At 41.7% G+C, this 23422-nt stretch overlaps 1 protein-coding gene across 1 annotated transcript in view; it reads right to left on the bottom strand.

The window, feature by feature from the left end:
• Positions 1-2021: 2021 nt before the first annotated feature.
• Positions 2022-23422, bottom strand: part of crk (CRK proto-oncogene, adaptor protein) — a 46676-nt gene continuing 25275 nt past the window's right edge. The window contains exon 2 of the mRNA XM_080210396.1: positions 2022-9438. Coding sequence (XP_080066522.1) covers positions 9301-9438 — 138 coding nt within the window. The 3' untranslated portion in view covers positions 2022-9300. The remainder of the gene's footprint in view (positions 9439-23422) is intronic.

Raw genomic sequence — 23422 nt, 5'->3', positions numbered from 1 at the left:
TGATTCTAACCTATGGGCACCAGGTGAAAACGGGGGTTTCAATAAGCCCAGACTTTTCTATGTCTTCTCACTGAAATGAGATTCTATGATTCTAACCTATGGGCTCTAAGATTGATGGCATAGTGGATAGTGAAGGAAGTTATCTCCAATTGCAATGGGATTTTGATTAATTGGACCAGCGGGCTGACAAATGGTAGATAGAGTTTAATTTAGACAAATGCGAGGTGATGCATTTTGGTGGATTGAACCAGGGCAGGACTTACTCAGTTAATGATAGGGTATTGGGGAGAGTTACAGAACAAAGAGAGGTACACATATATAGCTCCTTGAAAATGGGGTCACAGGTTGAGAGAGGTGTCTTCTCAGTGAAGGTGGCATTGGGCATGCTTGGTTTCATCAGTCAGAACATTGAATACAGGAGTTGGAACGTCTTGTTGAAGTTGTACAAAACATTGGCATGGCCACACTTGGAAGACTGCGTGCAATTCTGGTCACCTTATTATAGAAAGGATATTATTAACCTAGAAAGAGTGCAGAAAAGATTTACTAGGATGCTACTGGGATTTGATGGATTGAGTTATAAGGGCAGGCTGGATAGACTGGGGCTTTTTTCTCTGGAGCGTAGAAGGCTGAGGGGTGATCTTATAGAGGTCTATAATATGAGGGACATAGATCAGTTTGATAGTCAACATCTTTTCCCAAAGGTAGGAAAGTCTAAAACTAGAGAGCATAGGTCTAAGGTGAGGGGGGGAGAGATACATAAGTGTCCAGAGGGACAACTGTTTCACACAGAGGGTGGAGAGTGTTTGGAACAAGCTGCCAGAGGTAGTAATAGAGACGGGTACAATTTTGTCTTTTAAAAACATTTAGATAGTTACATGGGTATGATGGATGTAGAGGGATAAGGGCCAAATGCAGGCAATTGGAATTAACTTCGGGGTTTTAAAAAAAAAGGTCAGCATGGACAAGTTGGACCAAAGGGTCTGTTTCCATGTTGTAAACCTCTATGACTTATGACCAGAAGTTATATATAAAGGCACCTACCTTCTCTTGAAAGTGTCACAGTCCAGGCAGCAATGTATCTATTCCACAGGCTCATCACTCTGCTCAATATCCATCAAGTCTTACATTTGTCTTGTTAGTATCACAAAGAAAGTGGAAATCCCAGTTATACAGCATCTCATCACACTAATCACACCCCTCAGATATGAATTAGATGAATGTAGAGTTGTAGAGTTAAATTGAAGATTGCATGGAGTTGGCTGTATCCTGAGATTAAAAGGTTTAGTTATTTGATCAAGGTGTTTAAGATGATAGGCAAGAGAGAGAAACTATTTTCTTTCTTGTCATGGAATCCAAAACAAGGAGAATAGTTTACAAATTAAAACCAGGCTGTTCAGAAGAGAAATCAGGAAGTGCTTTCTCCCCAAAAGGGATGCAGATGCTGAGGGTAAATTGATTTCAGTCTTGGAAGTTTTTTTTTAAATCAAGTTATATGGATCAAAGAGGTGTAAAAGGAGTTGAGGTATAAGTCTGTCACAATCCAAGCAGAATGGTGTCACATTCTAGAGATTAGTTGAGGGAACTATCTTGTGCTTCCGACACCTTTCAAAATCTCAGGATAACTCAAAGCACTTCATAGTCAATGGTAAGGACTAATTATTCTGCTTCCTTGATGTTGGATGAAGATAAATATTGGTCAGGACAGGGGAAATAATTCTCCCACTCTGTGTTCTGGGATCTTTTATAGCCACCAGAGAAGGAAGACAAGGCCTCAGTTTAACATCTCCTCTGAAAAAGTGTGGAATGTCAGATGACTCTCTGCCCTTCTTCGAATAGGATCTTCAACATTACTCTTTAAATTTAACAGCACCAACTACATGGGACTCCCTCATTATTACATCAGAAGACCTTAGATGTTCTTGAACCTGCAGACTCAGAAATATGCGGGCACATTGGTAAGTGCAATGCTTTGTGACATGAATCATTTCACCCAGGGACAAGCAGGTAATATACAGTAGTCGTTTCTCAAGTGATTTTATTTGCTAGATATAATAAACATACATTACAGTACATGCTACAGAAAATAAAGCTGGATTTTAATGGTCATGGAGGAGTGTTGTAGATGTCTCTTCAGATTAACACAATGCATAAGATCTCCACAGTAATAACCCAGAATTACCCCTAACAGATTAACAAGGGTACAGTACAATACAAAAATAACAGCATTTTAAAACATTGATTGACATTTACTGAGGGAGAGCAGTATTTAACAGTTTGTATGGATTCAGCTTTATGTATATATAATATATATAGAAAAAGAGGGCAAAGCCAGTCAGAAACCAAAGCCTCTCCCTTGAAAATATCCAGAATTCCTCACTTTAATCACAAGATGGAAATGTGTTGCTTGCTTTTCCTCCAGAATTCTGCAACCGCTTGCCCTGGGTCACATTTGGATGGATGGTAGAGGCTTGGTTCCAAACAGAACCCTAAGGTACAGGGCCAACTCTGAATAGAACTGCAAGAAAATTGATATTCGTTTTATAATATCTGGACTGTTCCATCAAATCAGTCCACAACTGGAAAAGTAGGTCAGGCGCACATCAAAGGGGGAAAAAAAATCATTGCCAATTTACTAGCAAGTCTTGATTGGTTGTGGTGCCTGATGAACACCAATCTACTCTCTGTATCATTGTTTTCCATATTGTGCCAGCCCACCAAAAACAGCTGGAAAAATATTCCTAGTTTAAGTCACCATCTTTATATACTTCGCTCTGGTCCCACTCCTTCCCTCAGTACAGACAATGGACTGGGGTCTGACAGCACGTACACCGAGTGCTGGCGGAGGTTAGTATCACTGTGAAACCCAATTCCCACATCAGCCGGCATTCAGCCCACAGTGAGGTGACAGAACCCCCACCCTCCCCTGAGCTAATTCTAGCAGACAAACCAGGGGCTATGCTGGGGGAAGAGACGAGAAACTTGGGAATCCTGTCCTCCCTGGTATATACACTCCAGTACTCCAACAGGCAATCACCTGCATCCTTAGCTCTGCAAACAGATGGGCCGCATCCATGCAGACTAGTTCCAAATAAAAAAGACACAACTTCTTGTGTAGGCAAACGATCAGATTAATATTTTTGCATTTACATATCCCTTAAAAACCAGTATATGATCTATAGTGACCAAAAATACAGCTCAAATATTTCCTCATCCTCCCTCTCTCCAAAAATTTAACGGTGTCATGGTGTGAGGGTAACAGCTGTTCACCATTTTGGAAATGCTCCAATGAACCAACTGATTTGTTATACTGACTAACTTGGCAATTCACGAGTTTCTGCTGTACTTGTATACAGATGAGTTAACGAATGAGAAGAATTTAATTCTGTTCCAATCACCAGGCTCAAAATCTTATTCAAGTCAAAGCTTAACAGGCTAGACAGCCTCAGTAATTCTCTGTTTAACAACAGGATATGACTTGTATGAAATTCTGAAATTTCCCCACAACATCTTTGCCAAGTGACCTGAAGCCACACATTGCTGCAATGCAGAGAAATTCAGCCAGTCTCTGCTGTTGCAGAGTTTGCTCCATTTCCCTCTCTCCTGCAAATGCAGAACCCATTGGCAGGATATCAGCTACACAGCTCCCAGCCAATATGCAATTCTGCATCTGCGCTCAATCATGCAGGAACCTTGGCAATCCGTGGCAACAGGCTATTCAGTTTGGTGGACAGCAATCAGGAAGGAGTGGGAACTCGGGCCAATTCTGTCCCCATTTCTCCTTAGTCAATTAGTGCTTCCATTTGCCCCACACCCCCTTCACACCAACATCAGCTAATACTTCACAGACCAGGAATAGAAGCTCGGGTCTTTCTGGTACATGTGACTCAGTATCACAGCAGATGATGCATTCATCCACTGAGCATCAATGGAAATGCAGAGTTTATTTCTTAATCTGCAGCGTGGGTGGGTCATCTTTCCAGTTGGCTGTCACACACCATTTTCCAGAAAATAGCTCCACCAGGACACATTTATTCCATAGGCTAGAGTGAAAGTGCCAGAATGGACAAGTTGGGGTGAACAGCCTGTTTCTGATGTCATTTCTATGTATAATAGACAATTGCTTTCAGATTGCATGTCAGCAGACAAAATTACAGTGCTTTCCAGAGTGGGTCTCTGTGCTAGTGACCATTAAAACGAAGCCTCAGATTATTAGAAAATATGATCACCAAATCTGATTTGTCCTGCAGACACCAGGATGATTGTTACCATATACACTGGAGAGGGGTCAATTACAAAGGCATTACAACACAGTCAAGGGCACCCGTGAGGGAAGGGAGAAACACACCCCACTCCTTTCAATCAACTGGGTACTGACACTCTTATCCAGAATGTTAACTCATCTTTTCCTCCAATGCCATTTGATCTATATAATTCCAGCGCTTTTAAAAAAAAGAAAAATTGCCAGTAAATCTTACCATTCAAATAGTCAACAGGAGGAAGATTCGCTGTAATATGTAATCTCTAATCATCACTGGCCCACCAGACTTGGTTACTATTTGACAATGCCACCTTTCAGTACAAGTGTTCTGACACTATCATTGTTCGTGCTGTGGAGATCAGGCACCTGCAGCGATGATTGTTGATGTTCAATGATTCACTCAAAAACATTGAAACATCAAAAAAAACGCAAAAACTCTGCACAGATATCAATATTGCAAACCAGTCAGATCATTGAGGTCTTTTGTAACTGGGTGGAAGGGGTTGTTGTTTAATATTCAGTGACTGCCTGATTTACCAGCTGTTTACCACGTGTTCTTTGTTGCCAGCCATGCTTACTACCTGAAGACATTGGGGCAGCTAATGCTGCAGCTACAACGGCACTGCTTACTGCTAATATCAGAAACAACTGGTTTAATTTTTTTTAAAATCACGGCTAGAAAATAACCAACTAGTGTCTACAAAAGCATTTGTCTGTAAAGTGTTGCATTCCATTAGCTGTGCAAATCAAATGTAGTGGCTGAATAAAGTTTAAAAATAAACAGAGCGAGTGAGCTCAATAGCTCAGTCAATGTGTTTAGGGTTTGCAGTGAAGAGGCCATCAGATAAAACAAACCCAAGCTTTCAGATCCCATCATTCACAATTTTTTGAGTACTAAATTGGCACAGAGTGGAGTTTTTTAAATATCAATAAGAGTCACAATAAACTAAGAGGATTCAGACAGTTTAGTGTTGGATAGGTTGCAAACATAGTGCAGTGAAGGAAAATGTCATGTAATGCATTGATGTGGAGGACAGTAAGTAGCATTAAAACAGAGGTGGAGGATGGTATTGGACAGCACTGCTCCAGACACTCACCAAATGATGAATCAACACAGATGTGGTGAACTGATGATCTTCATCAGATGAGAGATTTTAATTAGATGAACTTTAGGACTCTACAGCAGCCCATTGGACTGAGGACAGTTTCAAATTCTGTCTGGCACAATCTATGGCCAGGTCAAAAGTAAGTAGGTACTCCTGCAGGAAAAAACAATCTTTATCATCAGGAAGCGGCAACCTAATTCCATTAAGATACATGGTAAAGAGACTCCCAATGAAAGAAATGAAAGCATGCTGTTGCTACATCAAAACTGGATGCTACGTACTGATTAGCTGCTGCTTCTGACAGAGCTGCCATCGCAATGCAGTGCAACACTGCTCACCTTTAGTCCCAAATCTAGAAAGCTGTTCTAGTAACCCTGAGTGGAAACAGCATGAAAGAAAGCATCCCACGGAGGGTTATTAGACCAGTGGTTGGTTGAAAACAAGAGGCAGTGACCTTAACATTTGCAATAGAATTGGACTAATTGGGCTCATTACCTAGACATTTAAAAGGCACTATTAGGATGATGGGAGCTAGCATCATGAGTAGCTGAGAACACAAACCACTAATCTTCAATAACCTCAATCTGGATCTCACCTCTTCTTAGTCCCCAAGGACACTTGTTAAATGCACTGGCAAATGTCAAGTTAAAGTTTATTAGTCACAAGTAGGCTTACATTAACACTGCGATGAAGTTACTCTGAAAATCCTCTAGTCACCACACTCCAGCGTCTGTTTGGGTACACTGAGGGAGAATTTAGAATGGCCAATTCACCTAACCAGCACATCTTTAAGACTGAGAGAGAAAACCAGAACACTTGGAGGAAACCCATGCAGACATGGTAAGAACGTGCAGACTCCACACACACAGTGACCCAAGCCAGGAATTGAACCTGGGTCCCTGGTGCTGTGAGGCAGCAGTGCTAACCACTGTGCCACATGCCACCCCTTAATAATTCAAAAAATATATGCAAGGCTTGTACATCTTCTGTTTGTCTGCAAAGAACAGGCCCATATATGTATATAGGTAGGTTTCTGATAGACAAGGGAATTAAGGGTTATGGGGAGAAAGCAGGAAAGTGGAACTGAACTACTTCAAATCAGCCATGATCTTGTTGAATGGCGGGGCAGGCTCGAAGGGCTAGATGGCCTACTCCTGCTCCTATTTCTTTGTTGTGTATGTCACTTCTAACAACCGCAAATAGCCACATTATCAGCTCAACTAATTACCTTAAACCTGCAGTTAATGAGCTATTGGCACACTCAGGATTGTTCTGCATGTGCTGTCCAATCACAATCACATCTAACAATAGATATTTAGTTTTGCAAGCATATGTTGGTTGAATATAGTCTGTACTCATTACAATGATTACAACATTCATTATTGTCAGCAGATAGCAGTGCTACCCCCTTTATAGTTTATTCATTTATTTTGAGTGATGTTTTGAAAATCATTTGGCACACATTTGTGTGGCTTTTGAATAGAAGATTGAAGATCTTTTAATACTCCTGAGCCTAAGTTTAGGATGTCAGCTTTAAACTAATGGTAGACAGATGATACAAGTAGAACATCTGCTCAATTTCTATTTTCCAATCTCTCATTTATGATAGCAATCTGTACACAGAGGGTTCAGATTTCAATTTAACTCATGGTACTGACAATGGATGATAAAGACAAAGGTAAACCACAGTTGTAAACATTGAATACAACATCACCCTAAAGAGTGGCACAGCGGGGGCAGAAGGGGTAGTGGAAAATTTAGTTGCTGCAAGGTTACCTGAACGATAGGTGTCAAATGACAATAATTGAAGTTACATAAAACTAAAATGTTTAGCTTTGTTGCCCACTAGATGTTATTGAAGCAAATGGTCTTTCCCACCCTCAATCAATACTCCAACCTTTAAGGGTCAATAGCAAACTATGAATAACTCTCCAGGAGTAATTCCAACAACACAATACAGCTCAAATGCTGCATTTCCGAGGTGCATTTTGCAAATTACTGGAACATTCACAGCCATCAAGACTAAGGAAAAGTGGTCAGTCACTAAGCAAGCCTAGAACAATAAATCCATCCATGTCTGATTGTGTTATAGTTCTAAGTCACAAAGCTAAAAAAAAATTTGAAATCAGAACGAGAGTTGGAATAAAGCAAAACAAGAAAATCAGTTGAGCACTGGACCTTGTAAGGAAGTTAGAATACAATTGCTAAATGAAATTTAACTACGTGGTTATGTTAAAGCAAACATCAGCAAAACATTAAAACATCAAGGTCAGTTCAGAAGAATGCTTCCAAGTACTCAGCTTTTCTTTACATCTTCCTGTACAATCTTGTCAATTTTTCACATGCTGTAGAACTTGTACTTGCTTCAGAAGAGTAATGTAACCTTATTCAAAGTAAGGATGGGAACACGAGGCATCTTGGACCCTATCTAGCAGTTTAAGGGCAGGAACAGTCTGAGTAATATACCTGAAGAGCACTTTCATTGCCATTCTTCAGAAACTGTCCTGTAATCTCAGTGTGTCAAAACACCTGACATGAGGCATAGGTCCACCAAGTACCTAAAACACTAATCTGAAATTCATTGATCTTCACCATCTCTTTGAACTATTTCTACATTAGTAGAAGAAAATGCCTGGCTGAAAGCTGCTGGCCCTCTCCTCATTTAGTGTTAGCTACTTAGTGTCTCATTTTGCAGCTATCCCAGGCACAACAGCACTTAGAATTTCTATTTTCTTACAAAGATTTGATTGCTTTCATTTTTGGCAAATCTCAAGGTTCTGGGAGAAGGCTTTTGGAGCAAGTAGTGTTTCTCTTATTTGAGGACAAACCTGACCTCACGGTGAAACTGTAAAGCAACAGTTCTGTGCTTAGAATGGTGTCAAATTGTGTATGTGCAGAGTACAGCTGAAGGTCCATCTCCAGTGTAGACATGTCAGTTGCCCACATTAGTGTCTCTAATGGTTACTGTAAAAAATATTTACCATGATTGTTAAGTGATTCACATAGGTTTTAGAACATAGTCATTTGCTTATTAAAGCACCTGAAATCAGCCAAAATTAGCATGATATTTTCCCATTCAGTAGTGTTTAGTATTTACAATCATATACTGCAATGTTAATGTGTGAGAACATGTAACAAAGAGGATGATTAAACTTTATCCCTTCTCCTCATGCCCTTGACTAATGCAGGAGGACAATTTCATTGCACCAGTCCTCCATCCCTCAGTATCTCAACCAAATAGGTATGTCATATGCAAGCACCAGTGTGCTGTTCCACAGCAGGCATGGATCCTATCCTTGTTTAAGTCCATACATGCTGTATCCAGCAGAGCTGACTGGATAACAAACAGGAGTGGGAATTACAATTAATTGCCCCTGTCCCTCCCTCCCAATCCTCTGATTCAGAACAACTGCAGACTCCCTGTTAATTCAATACAGAAAAAGGATGAGGACCAGACACCCACTGCCTGTCCAACTTGGTGCTGCATTAGAGATGTCATTACCTGCTTGGCCACTGGGGAGCTCTGTTCACTCTTTTTTAACATATTCTCTCACACATTAACCAGCCAGAATACTTGTGTGGATATCAATTAGTATCAGCTAAGGTGGAGTCAGCGCTCTGATTGGCTGCTCTGGAGCAAAACAGATACTGTAAAGCTGCACATCACCTGGTGTCCCATATCTCAAGCACCAATGAACAACATAACCGTTATGTCAGAGATGAGAGGTGACACTAAAACATCATATACCAGCACAGTTCTTCACTGGGATCCGCAGGCTGTACTCAGAGCATTTCATAGTCGGAGTCAACTGTGATCTTACAGGGTTAGTGTAAACGTCAAAAGGGCCAAAGTCTTGAGGGGAGAAAATGGAACTACAGAAAGCTTGTTCCCATTCGCAATTCAAATCACCGTTTTTAAAAAAACAAACACACTCAGCTTAGGTCCTCTTCAGGGTTCTGTTGATCCAGAAGTCGAACATGGGTAAAAGGGAAGTGACCATGTTTACCATTGCACTCTCCTTCCCACTGGCCATTCACATTGATCTTGGTTACCTTCACGAGGTCACCAACCTACAAAGAGAAACACAAAACAGGTTAACAGACAAGATAAAATGTACATGCAACAATTTTAAACAGACAATATGAAAAACATGCAATGTAAAATCTCACAGAAGCTTCAACACATTTGGCTATTGTCCCAGAGACTTTAACAGAAATCTTATGTCCATCAGCAATAACTTAGCAAATTTCACAAGTTTCACAGTCATTAGCTTAGGGAAAAGAGGCCTCCCAGAAACACAGTAGGAGTAGGCCACAGCTCCTCAAGTTGGCTTCACGATTCAAAGCCATTTTCCTTACTAACATCATATCCTTGATATCTTTAATATCTAAAAAAAAATATCAATCTCAGACATACTCAATGACTGAGCCTCCACAGCACTCTGGGATGGAGGACTCCAAAGATTCACCACCCTCAATGAAGAATTTCTTCCTCATCTCAGTCCTGCAGAGCTTAACTTTTATTCTGAGACTTTGCCCCTAGACCTCCAAGCCTGTGGGACAGCCATTGTCTCAAAGAGTGTTCTCAAGTCTCATCAATCAATAGCAATAGAGTGAATGTAACTTGCCCTCAGCAAATAGCTGGTCATCACTTGGTGCTTTCCCACAGCCCCTCTTTTAGGCTGCGAGTAAATTTACCATGGGCTACCCTCTTTTTTCAATGCTGTAACATTCAAGGACTCTATCTTCATCCTGAGCAGAGTTTCTAACTCCACATTTGATCCACTATCAAGGCGGCTGTTACCCAATCTAACATTACAGATGAATTGAATGCCTGGATAAGTAGCCATGAAGCCATGCCAAGACTGACTTTGGCGTCGTCAAATACCGATAACGCAATACTTCAGTAACTGTTCCTTGAAAATGACAGCCTGGACTGTTGTATGCAATTTCAGACAGACACCATCTTATTTAGACACAAGGAAGAATAAGCAAAGGCTTTAAAACAAGAGCCTTCAATAATGATTCACTGATGCCTGAAATATCACCAACCCGCCAATCCAAGGAAAATTATATACTATGAAGGAGGGAAGGAAAGGTTGTTTTGTATTTATATTTAAGATTTAAAAAAAACCTTTCCTATAGTGCGGTGGGTAAATGTAGGCCTGGCTACACACAAGATCCAAGGTTTGATTCTCAATCTGCACCATGTTTGCTGATCTCAGCTAGGTTGGTCATGAAAGGACTTTAAAATTGGCATCTAAACTCCTTTTCTGGAGAGAAGTTAATGCCTCTGATGATTCTCCAGTGACTCCTGCTGAAGACTCCACTTGAAGAGGAATCATATGGACTCAAAACGTCAACTCTAATTTCTCTCCACAGAAGCTGCCAGACCCACTGAGCTTTCCTAGCATTTCAGATTTCCACTATTTTGCTTTATTATTAGGCAAGCATGGCTTGTTGGGAGATCAGTCTTTATCGATGCCTCTGTGGTCAATAGGCTGCAAACATAGGGCATGTGGAAAAAGAACTGGATGGAAGTTGGTATTCTTCATGAGCAGAGAGAAAATGAATTCAATGCAGAGAAGGTTGCATCACTTCAATACCAATGACTGGAACATAACAGTCTTCACATCTAATGTCCTATGAGTAAGCAGAAGCCATAAAGATCTTAATGTCAGGAACAAACCTATCAAGCAACATTCTTTCAAACAAAGGAGTCAGACGTTTGAAATGCAGCAGGTTCAGACTGATAAATCTCCCGGCTGATACTATGTCCTTACACACCTGAATGCTAGCTTTCAGCCACAACTATGCAAACTGTGAGTCATTTCACAAAGAAGGGAGCCATCAGTCGGGCAACACCCTATTGATTTGAGCAAAGTCAAAAGGCCGGAATACTGAGTTTGTCCCTAACAGTGACAGAGGCAATTACACACTTTTGTTCAAATACCCCCCTAATGTACAGGAACGGGATCAAATTGCACAGCACCCCCCCCCCCCCCCCACCTTACACTAGATTGTTTCAATACCCCACTGATTGAAGTGACCACTTTTTGACTCAACAGCAAGGAGATCCAACATGTGGATGATCTTAAAGATGCAATATTAAAAATTAAAAAGGTCACCTGTGCTATGCACACGGGTTTCAAATATCAGCAGGGAACCTCGTTACCCACCCACTGATATTCATTTCTATTTACAGAATAGAGACCAACATTGCTTTAAAGGCAGCAAATTATGGTTAAAATCTGTTTCTTTCATCTCTAAAAACTGATAGATATGTACCTACACTAAATAAAAATATAGCAAATTGTGACTTGGGGCTTTAACTACTAAATGTGTTAAGGAGCAAGTGAACAGTGGTAATGACAACACAGGCAAAAGCTTAACAGCCAAATGCTTCTGTTCTTCTCTCACCATGCACAGAAATTATCCAGAAGACTTCAGAGTTGTGACTTGAAACAGTCAAGCTACAAAATACTCACCTGAAAAAAAATTCAAGAACGAAACAGATTTCAATCACTAACGCAACAATCAAACAAACGCAAGTCAAACCAGGTCCACATGATGTTTATATTTGAATGAAATGGCTTGACACTTTCCTTGGACACCTGGCTACAATAAAACATTAACTAGCTCAATTAAGCTTAGGTATGCTGTACATAGTTAAAGTTGTTTTTTTTAATCCAATACATACAGTGGCAGAGTTAAAAATACTTAGTGGTGGACCAAATCTTTAAATCACATTTTATTTGAACAGAAGAGCTCACCACAGCATTACTTTAAACTGGGTTTTGTTTTGAACTTCAATAAAGTCAAGCAAAAAGGTTTTGGGGAAATTGACAGATGAAGTTTAGAAAAAAATTTCAAGCCAAAATTCTCCATCACCATTTGACTGCATTTCTTTTTGGGATAAAAGGAGGCCCAAGGGTTAAAACTTTGTTAACATTTGAAACGCAGACCTGCGAGGTCTAAATATTCCTTCCCTGGGGCAAGGACAAAATCAACACAGAAATGTACACCAATGGAAAATCTAAAATGTACTGCTTATTTTTCTTATTCTGGCCAAACAATTTTCACCATGGTCAGGTTATCTGACTGTACTAAAAGCCTCCACATACATCTTTATCCCTCTATTTTTTTCTCTGGTGAGAAGCCAAGGACAGGGGTATTTGACAGCATTGTGGTCAAATATTCACTGCAGTAGAGGGAGTGTGGAACAGTTAGAGGAAGTCACCAAGTGAAATGTTAAAGCAAAGACTTATCTATTTTTGTAGGCATGAAAGATCTCTCAGCACTATGTGGAGAACAATGTTGGATTTGTACCTGGTCAACATTTATCCCACAAGCTCAACATGATTTTACATCAGTATAAGTCTGTATAAGTTGTGCATGTTTATTGATGTCTTTTCTTTTAATCCACAGGTGATTCGGTCCGTCTTGTTGTCCAACAAGGAGCGTATACGTGGTGGGTCATGCGAGGGCTGCTCTTGGATGTTGCTTCAAGAGTTGCCTAGTGCTTCATGTCGTTGGTGTACGCTTAAACTGGACCATCTGACGGGCAACATGACAGCTCAGTGACTATCACTGTTTGCTGTGCAGATACATGGATTCGGGCCAGCAACTGTGGGAGTTTGTATCTTCTCCCTGTGCTTGCGTGGGTTCTCTCCGGGTGCTCCAGTTTCCTCCCATACCCCAAAAACGTGCTCTTAGGCTGATTGGTGTTAACAAATTGTCCCTAAATTAGTCTTGCCTCAATCTTCCCCAATAGGCGTGGACAAAGGTCATAGGTAGAAGAGGGCACTCACAATGTTAAAATGACGGCGCGGGCTCGTTGGGCTGAAGGGCCTGTTTCCCGTGCTGTGTTGTTCTTTGTTCTTTACCTCAGTTCCATTTGCGAGACCTTATTATACACAGATGCTGCTCTTCCTAATGTTACAGCACAATCTATATTTTAAATTAACTAATTAAGTTACTAGTTTCTGACATCCCAAAGACATGAGTTAAATGGAGAAATTCACAAGTTCCTCACAGTTGGCATTAAAGGTGAGGACAGAAGTTTACAAAGAACAAAGAACAGCACAGCACAGGAAACAGGCCCTTCAGCCCTACAAGCCCACGCCACCCATTTTAACACTCAGTGACTGCCTTGTTCAAGTCTTTCGTCGATCGACGACATATTTGTCTATCTCTAGTGGACTCCACAATAAAGGGGTGTAAATTTAGGGAATTATATGTGTGCCAGATTAAGGGAGATCCAATTCAGGGACAATTTATTGACACCAATCAGCCTAAAAAGCATGTTTTTGGGATGTGGGAGGAAACCCACGCAAGCACGGGGAGAACATGCAAACTCCAACAGACATTGATCTAAGCTGGAGATCCAACCCGGGTCCCTGTAACTGCACAGCCAACAGTGATAGTCACTGAGTTGATGTGCTGCCTGTCAAATGGTCCAGTTTAAGCATACACTAACAGACGTGAAGCACAAGGCAACTCTCGAAGCAACATCCAAGAGCAGCCCTCACACGACCCACCACGTGTATGCCCCTTGTTGGCCAACGTGGTGGACCAAGTCGCCTGTGGATGTAAAAAGGAGACATCAATAAACATCAATAGACATACAGCAGGCTATACAGACATTAATGGAACATCCCCAATAGCTCCAACATAAGTGACAAGGTGAGCCTCAAAATTTGTTGGACAGCCAATAGGAATCTATTAATTCCCAGGAACGCCTTGTGGCTCTTGATCTTCACCTAGAACATTCTTTTGTATCCCTCCATCTCTAGTCTGCTCATGTGCCTGTCTAGGTAAGTCTTAAACAACCCTAGCGTGTCTGCCACCACCACCCTAGTTGGCAGTGCATTCCAGGCCCCCACAACACTCTGTAAAAAAAATCCCTCTATCATCTGAGTTATACCTCGTCCCTCTCACCTTGAGCCCGTGACCCCTCATGATTTTCGTATCCAACTTGGGAAAAAGCTTCCCACTGTTCACTCCATGTGTACCCTTCATAATCTTATACACCTCTATTAGGTCTGCCCTCATTCTCCATCTTACCAGGGAGAACAATCCCAGTTTGCCCAATCTCTCCTCCTATCTAAGACCCTCCACACCAGGCAGCATCCTGGTAAACCTCCTCTGCACTCTCTCTAAGGCCTCTACATCCTTCTGGTAGTGCGGCGACCAGAACTGGATGCAGTACTCTAAATGTGGTCTAACCAACGTACGATACAACTGCAACATTAGACGCCAGCTTTTATACTCTATACCCGTTCCTATAAAGGCAAGCATATGATATGCCTTCTTCACCACCTTCTCCACCTGTGCTGCCACCTTCAAGGACTTATGAACTTGCACACCTAGGTCCCTCTGTGTTTCTATACTCTTAATGGTCCTACCATTTATTGTATAACTCCACCCTACATTACTTCTTCCAAAATGCATCACCTCACATTTATCTGGATTAAATTCCATCTGCCATTTCACCACCCAATTTACCAGCCTATCTATATCATGCTGTACTGTCCGACACTGTTCATCACTATCAGCAAGTCCGGCCATCTTTGTGTCATCCTCAAACTTGCTGATCACACCAGTTACTCCCTCTTCCAAATCATTTATGTATATCACAAATAGCAGAGGTCCCAGTATGGAGCCCTGCAGAACACCACTAGTCACAGACCTCCAGCTAGAAAAAGACCCTTCCACTGCTATCCTCTGTCTCCCATGACCAAGCCAGTTGTCAACCCATCTAGCCACCTGTCCTTGTATCCCATAAGCCTTAATCTTTTTCACCAACCTGCCATCAGGGACTTTGCAAAACGACTTACATCTGGCATTAAGGAGGAATTCACACAATATCCGTTATTATATTGCAAGACCTCTGGCTAACTAAAGTTAAGTTTATTTATTGGTCACAAGTAGATTTACATTATGACTGCAATGAAGTTATTGTAAAATTCCACTAGTCACCACTCTCTGGTGCCTGTTTGGCTTCACCAAGGGAGAATTTAGCATGGCCAGTGTGCCTAACCAGCACAGTTTTCAGGCTGTGGAAGGAAAGCAGAGCACCCAGAGGAAACCCATACAGGCATGGGGAGAACATGCAAATTCCACATAGACAGTGACCCAAGCTGGGAATCGAACCCAGACCCCTGGCACTGTGAGGCAGCAGTGTTATCCACTGTGCCACCTCGGATCAACCACAGGGACCTATATGAATAGCAGCAAAGTGAGCCTACAATGCAAACCAGGGGGCCTGTCTGAATCATCTAATAATAACAGAAAATGCTGGAAATAGTCAGCTGGCAGCAACTGTGGAGAGAGAACTAGAGTTAATGTTTCAAGTCCAGTATGACTTCAGAACCGAAGAAGCGTCATATTGGATTTGAAACATTAATTCTGTTCCTCTCTCCACTGATGCTGCCAGATCTGAATTTTTCCAGCATTTTGTCTGTATTTCAAATCTCCAGCATCTGCAATATTTGGCTTTTATTTTGAGCTTTTGATAAAAGCTTGACACTTGTGTTGAACACTTAATACAATTCAATACAAGAACAGGTAAGACAGCGATTGTTTAATGGGATCTTCCCAATAGGTCTGTGTAATCATTCAAGCAGCAATAAGATAGTGATATTTGGGCAGGAGAAGACAACACCAGTACACTTCTAAGCACACTGGAGCTAGATGGTTCAATTGATGGCACAGGAAATTAGGGTTTTCTGTCATACAGACATTTATATTAATTTATTGTGGAGGAAAACTAAAATCAGAAACAGCAACATAACTGAGGAAACCATTCCAACAAGTTAGGTATTGGTACGGACAGGAGGTTGTGGGGTTGAGAATAAAGAAAGGCTGCATGCAAGTGTAGCAGTCATCAAACTGAGACCATCAAAAAGGGGATAGCACGTCAGCCTGGTACTTGAGTGCAACAAAATCACAGTGGAAAGAAAGCCATATAGAAGGGGAGAAAAAATTGATGGTGCAGAAGTTCCAAGGGATGAATAATCTCTTGAAGCACAGCTGTTCCCTCAAAGAAATGGATTACATTCCAAAGAAATAGTCAATTTGAAACAGGATTTCCAGCTGCTAAAACAATTCCTGCAATGGTTCATCTGCCTCAAGTGTCAAACTGAGCTACCACCCTCCTCTCATCTCAAGATTGAATGCTTCATTGCCAGCCAGCTCCCTAGAAACAGGCCCTTCGGCCCAACTTGTCCATGCCACCTTTTTTTTTAAGAGCCCCTAAGCTAATCCCAATTGCCCACATTTGATCCATATCTCTCTATACCCACTGAATCTATGTAACTATCGAAATGCTTTTTAAAAGACAAAATTGTACCCGCCTCTACTACCACCTCTGGCAGCTCATTCCAGACACCACCCTCTGTGAATGTTCGTTACTCAGCCAGAGGACAGTTGTCTGTATTCCACCTGATAATCAGTCCCAACCACTGTGGCGTCCGAGCCACTAGTGAGTCAAGTTAAAAATACATTGACTACAGTTCCTCACTACCCTGTTTAATGTGAAGTCTCGCTTCCATTCTCCTAGTTTCTTTGTCTCCATTGTATCCATTCAGACACTGCAACTTTCCATACTGGTGCTTCCAACGTCTTCCCTTTTCTTCAACAAAGGATTCCTCCCTCATGACTGACAGGTGACTTCACTGTGTCTTTTATGACACACATTCCTGCCTCTTACCCCTTCCCTAACCCCCCCCTCTGAGAACCATGATAGGGCTTCCCGTCTTCACCTCCCACCCCAGAAGCCTCTATATTCAATGGATCATCTTCCACTCCCTCTGTTATCATGCCATTTCAATTCCGAACACATCTCTTCCCCCTCCCCTTTCAGGGGTCAGCATCAGAGACCATTCCTTCCACAGTCCATGTCATATACATGGATTTTAGTAAGGCGTTTGATAAGGTTCCCTATGGTTGGCTCATGAGGAAGATAATGATGTGTGGGATAGAAGGAAATTTGGCTGATTGGATAAGTAACTGGCTGTCTCTTGGAAGGCAGAGGGTGGTGGCAGTGGAAGGGACATTTTCAGACTGGAGGCCAGTTACCAGCAATGTACCACAGGGATCAATGCTGGGTCCTCTGCTACTTGTGATTTTTATCAATGACTTGGAAGAGGGGGCTGAAGGGTGGGTTGGTAAATTCGCTGATGATACCAAGATTGGTGGAGTAGTGGATAAGGTGGAGGGCTCTTGCAGGCTGCAAAGAGACATTGATAGGATGCAGAGCTGGGCCAAAATGTGGCAGATGGCATTTAACCCTGATGAGTGTGAGGTGATTCATTTTGGTAGGATAAACTTGAATGCAGATTACAGGGTCAACGGCAGGGTTCTGAGGAATGTGGAGGAACAGAGAGATCTTGGGGTTCATATCCACATCTCTGAAGGCTGCCATTTAGGTGGACAGAGCTGTGAAGGCGGCTTATAGTTTGTTAGCGTTTATTAACAGGGGGTTTGGGTTTAAGAGCCGTGGGGTTATGCTGCAACCATACTGGACGTTGGTGAGACCACATTTGGAATATTGTGTTCAGTTTTGGTCACCTCACTATAAGAAGGGTGTGGAAGCATTGGAGAGAGTGCAGAGGAGATTTACCAGGATGCTGCCTGGTTTGGAGGGTAGGTCCTATGAGGAAAGGTTGAGGGAGCTGGGGCTATTCTCTTTAGAGCTGAGGAGGATGAGAGGCGACTTAATAGAGGTTTATAAGATGATGAGAGGGATTGATAGAGTGGATGTGCAGAGACTATTTCCTTGGGTGGATGTAGCTGCTACTACGGGGCATAACTATAAGGCTCATGGTGGGAGATTATAGGAGGGATGTCCGAGGTAGATTCTTCACCTAGAGAGTGGTTGGGGTGTGGAATAGACCGCCTGCTGTGATAGTGGATTCAGACACTTTAGGAACTTTCAAGCAGTTATTGGCTAGGCACATGGAGCACACCAGAATTATAGGGAGTGGGATAGCTTGATCTTGGGATTGGACATAGCTTGGCACAACATTGAGGGCCGAAGGACCTGTACTGTGCTGTAATGTTCTATGTCTATGTTCTAACATCCTGGTCCATTCAAGTCATTCACACCAGCAACTCCCTTTCCTGGGGTACTGTCTCTCGCTCCACAGATACCACAGGACCTGATGACCTTTTCCAGAGTTTTGCTTTTATTTCAAAATTCAGCGCTTTGTCTAAAAAACACACTAACTTTGCAATGTGTTCAACTCCTACAACCCTTTGATGTTCTAATTCTAATCAATCGCACATTCCTCTTTGTTGATAGCAGACAGGTCTCTGAAATTCTTGTTTTAAACCCACAGCTTGCTACATTATATTTCCCTCTTCAAAATCTTCCACAAAACTACTTCACCTAGTCAGCTCTCTTCACCCACTCTTCAACTCCTGCTGTGCTCAATTTCTTTTCCTTTGGTGGAACACCTGGAAACATTTTGCTATATTAAAGGCGCTGTAGAGAAGCAAGATGCTGTGCATAAGCTAGCCAAACATAATGGTAACTGTATTTATGTTCAATTTTTTGCAACAGTAGAAATGAGATCACAGTAAAGCTGCTCTCAATGTAACATTTTTATGAAAATGATTCAAACCAATAATCCTTTCACATACTTCACCATGACAACACCCCTTTAAGAATTCTGTCTTAAATCAGGAATTCTATGAGTGACTGGAACGTTACTTTAAATTATACTTCATGCATGGATCAATTATTTTTGCATCTGGAATTCATTTATCAGGAATTAGCCATAAAACCCTAGGGTCATTTATTCCAAGCATGTGTGCTTAAATGCTTTCAATTTTGTTCATTTTTCTCAGTGTAGTTCCTTCACTCTTCTCATCTATCCTGCTTTTCTGTTACCAGCTCTGGTCCTATTTTCAGAAAACTACCTTCCAGCAAAGTCAATCAGAAACAGGAGCCAGAAGCAAGCTCAATTTTTTCCTCATCCCAAGTTCAGATACTGAGTTTGTGGTGACATTGTCATCCTGGCAGAGATCAGCACAGATCAGGGATCAGAACTGGGATCTTCTTGGGGTTTAGATTAAAGACACCTCTTTCTTGAAACCTTCAAAAAATAAAATCAAGCCAACATTCTTTCCCAGGTTTTAAACCAACAGGATCAGTAAGAATCTATTTCATCCTCTTCAATACATGCCACAAACATCAGTTTGTAACCAAGGAATCACACTACATAAGATCAGTTCTATATGATCATATTGAATAGACTAAGACTGAATTGTAGGAATTAGGACATAGCGGCTGCTCACAGCGCCAAGGACGCATGTTTGATCCCCAGCACGAGTCACTGTCCATGTGGAGTCTACACATTCTCCCTGTGTCTTGTTGGTTTCTCCAGGTGCTCTGGTTTCCTCCCATAGTCCAAAAGATGTGCTGGTTAGGGTGCCTTGGCTATGCTAAATTCTACCCCAGTATACCCGAATAGGCATTGGACTGTGATGACAAGGGGATTTTCACAGTAACTTCATTGCAGTGTTTATGTAAGCCTACTTGTGACATTGATAAATAAATTTTAAACAGAGACAACAACAGGCAGTGTCATTTATAAATGTAGTAACTTTAATAATGCTGCCTGTGGCTATGAGCTGTAAATCTCTGTATAAGCAGGTTTTTATGTCTCACCAATTTTAAAAACACTATTCATTTCCTTTAAAATGGTAGGCCACATTAATTTACCCGATACTAGCCTCTAATCCTTGCTAGCATCTGCGTGGACTGTACCCTAGTAGGAAATCAACAACTTCAGCATGATGGGGAGGGAAAGAGAGACAACTAGTGCAACAATTTTTAAAATCCTGATCTATGTACACACAGCTATTTGATGTATGCACTTTATAAATACCAGCATTAAATTGTCCTCGGCTTACAAAGACAATGCAGTAAGGAACAAACATTCCAATCCAGTAGACACGTCACATTCCACCAGCAATGATGTGTTGAATTTATTGTAACATCTAATTGCTAGTTCAGAACACAATAACACAAAACAATTAGGTATCCATTCAAGAATCACAATCGTCTTGAAAGTGAGACATTCATGGATTTTTTGCAGCAAACACACGTACAGCATGCAGTGTCATTGATGTGCAGATTTCCAGGTTCATGCTCAGCAATAGACACGGCTGTGAATCTGTCACTCTCCTTACTGTGTGACACACATTGGCAGGCAGTAGAGTGGTGGAATATTTTCCCTTAAGTTTTCAACCACCAAAACCATAGAGGGTTCGTCCTTGGCGTTTCAGGGCATACACAACATACATGGCAGTAACAGTCTTGCATTTGGCATGTTCAGTGTAGATGACCAAATCCCAAATGATGTTCTTCAAGAAAACGTTCAGGATTCCACGTGTTTCTTTGTAGATGAGGTTTGAAATGCGCTTAATGCCCCCACGCCGAGCGAGCCGCTGGATAGCAGGTTTAGTTATTCCCTGGATATTACTACGGAGAACTTTCTTGTGCTGTTTAGTACCGCCCTTCCCAAGACCTTTCTCACCTTTACCTCTCAAGAATAAAAGATTGGTTAGGGCAAGATTAGGGCCAGTCAGAGACAGTAGTGGGAAGTTGTGCGTGGAGCCTGAAGAGATAGGAGAGGCACTAAATGAATATTTTTCGTCAGTATTCACGCAGGAAAAGGTCAATGTAGTCGAGGAGAATACGGAGATAGTCTTTTAGACTAGACGGGATTGAGGTACTTAAGGAGGAGGTGTTAGCAATTCTTGAGAGTATGAAAATAGATAAGTCCCCGGGCCGGATGGGATTTACCCTAGGATTCTCTGGGAGGCTAGGGAGGAGATTGCAGAGCCTTTGGCTTTGAACTTCATGTTGTCATTGGCTACAGGTATAGTGCCAGAAGACTGGAGGATAGCAAATGTCGTCCCCTTGTTCAAGAAGGGGAGTAGCGACCATCCTGGGAACTGTAGACCAGTGAGCCTTACTTCTGTTGTTGGCAAAGTTTTGGAAAGAATTATAAGGGATAGGATTTATAATCATCTAGAGAGAAATAAATTGATTAGGGATAGTCAACATGGTTTTGTGAAGGGTAGGTCTTGCCTCACAAACCTTAGAGTTTTTTGAAAAGGTGACCAAAGAGGTGGATAAGGGTAAGGCAGTTGACGTGGTGTATATGGATTTTAGCAAAGCGTTTGATAAGGTTCCCCATGGTAGGCTACTGCAGAAAATGCAGATGCATTAGATTTAGCAGTTTGGATCAGGAATTGGCTAGCTGGTAGAAGACAGAGTGGTGGTTGATGGGAAATATTCAACTTGGAGTTCAGTTACAAGTGGTGTATCTCAGGGATCTGTTTTGGAGCCACTGCTGTTTGTCATTTTTATAAATGACCTAGATGAGGGTGTAGAAGGATGGGTTAGTAAATTTGCTGATGACACCAAAGTCAGAGGAGTTGTAGAGAGTGAGGATGGATGTCACAGTTTGCAGAGGGACATAGATAAGCTGCAGAGCTGGGCTGAGAGGCAGCAAATGGAGTTTAGTGCGGAAAAAAGTGAGGTGATTCACTCTGGTAAGAGTGACAGGAGTACAGAATATAGGGCTAACGGAAGGACTCTTGGTAGTGTCGACGAGGAGAGAGATCTGGGTGTACATGTGCATAGATCCCTGAAAGTTGGCACCCAGGTTGATAAGGTTGTTAAGAAGGCGTATGGTGTGTGTAAGCTTTTATTGGTAGAGGGATTGAATTTCGTGAGGTCATGTTACAACTGTACAAAACTCTGGTGCGGCTGCACTCGGAGTATTGCGTACAGTTCTGGTCGCCGCATTATAGGAAGGACGTGGAGGCATTGGAAAGGGTGCAGAGGAGGTTTACCAGGATGTTGCCTGGTATGGTAGGAAGGTCTTATGAGGAAAGGCTAAGGGACTGGAGGTTGTTTTTGTTAGAAAGAAGGTTGAGAGGTGACCTAACTGAGGCATACAAGATGATCAGAGGGTTAGATAGGGTGGATAGTGAGAGCCTTTTTCCTCGGATGATGACGGCTAACACGAGGGGACATAGCTTTAAATTAAAGAGGTGGTAATTATAGGATGGATATCAGAGGGTAGTAAGAGCGTGGAATGCCCTGCCTGCAGCAGTTGTGGACTCGCCAACTTTAAGGGCGTTCAAATGGTCAGTGGATAGGCATATGGATAACATTGGAATAGTTTAAATTAGAGGGTCATTAGATTGGTTCCACTGGTCGGCGCAACCTCGAGGGCCGAAGGGCCTGTACTGCGCTGTAATGTTCTATGTTCCCACTCACGAGTGTTGGAATCAAGGGCAGAGATGGCTACAGTTCCATTCAACCCAAGTGCTGCTAAAAGCTCTAAGGAACAGTTTCGTAAAGAGAAAAAATTCAACTAAATGTACAGGCAATCCTATCATTAAATCTTCATTTTGGAATGATCTCAGTCTCTCAGCTGGGCTTTATTTATAAATAACATTGAAGTGAATTCCTGATTTTGTACTGGGCACAGAACTTTCAGTAAATGCAGTGGATAATGATGCCCCTTTGACTTCTAAATTAGTTTTTAGATATGAATTGCACATGCATCTGTCATAGCCACTAATACCTTTGACATTTTGCAATTATAATCAGGAACACAATGTTCTTAAAAAAAGGGCAGGAAAAAGTAGCTTTATTTTCAGTACCATTTCAAAAGAATCTACATCAAGGGCATTTTAAGAATTCAAAGCAATTACAACCCCTCATCAGGCCAGCCTAGAGATGTTACTGATTCAAGCAATCCAAGGAAATTAATTCTCACTGGCGACAGTTGCTAACATTCTGGGTTCAACGTCTGCGAACTTTTGAGACACAATGTCTCCAATTAAGTCACTGGCACTCCCACTAAAGCAGAAATAGGAACCAGATTATGTGAAATTGGGAAAATTCTAAAGACTTTTTTTGTAATGATTTTGTATTTATAATCAGGTACAAATTATTCCATTTTAGGATTTTGCAGGATTAGCAACAACTGGCAAGACTAGTAAAATCACCACACTGCCAGCT

This window comes from Carcharhinus amblyrhynchos, chromosome 23 (assembly GCF_965287045.1).
Source record: "Carcharhinus amblyrhynchos chromosome 23, sCarAmb.v2.hapA, whole genome shotgun sequence".
Taxonomy (NCBI): domain Eukaryota; kingdom Metazoa; phylum Chordata; class Chondrichthyes; order Carcharhiniformes; family Carcharhinidae; genus Carcharhinus; species Carcharhinus amblyrhynchos.
The sequence above is the reverse complement of the archived record's forward strand: the minus strand, read 5'-3'. Positions and strand labels throughout refer to the sequence as shown.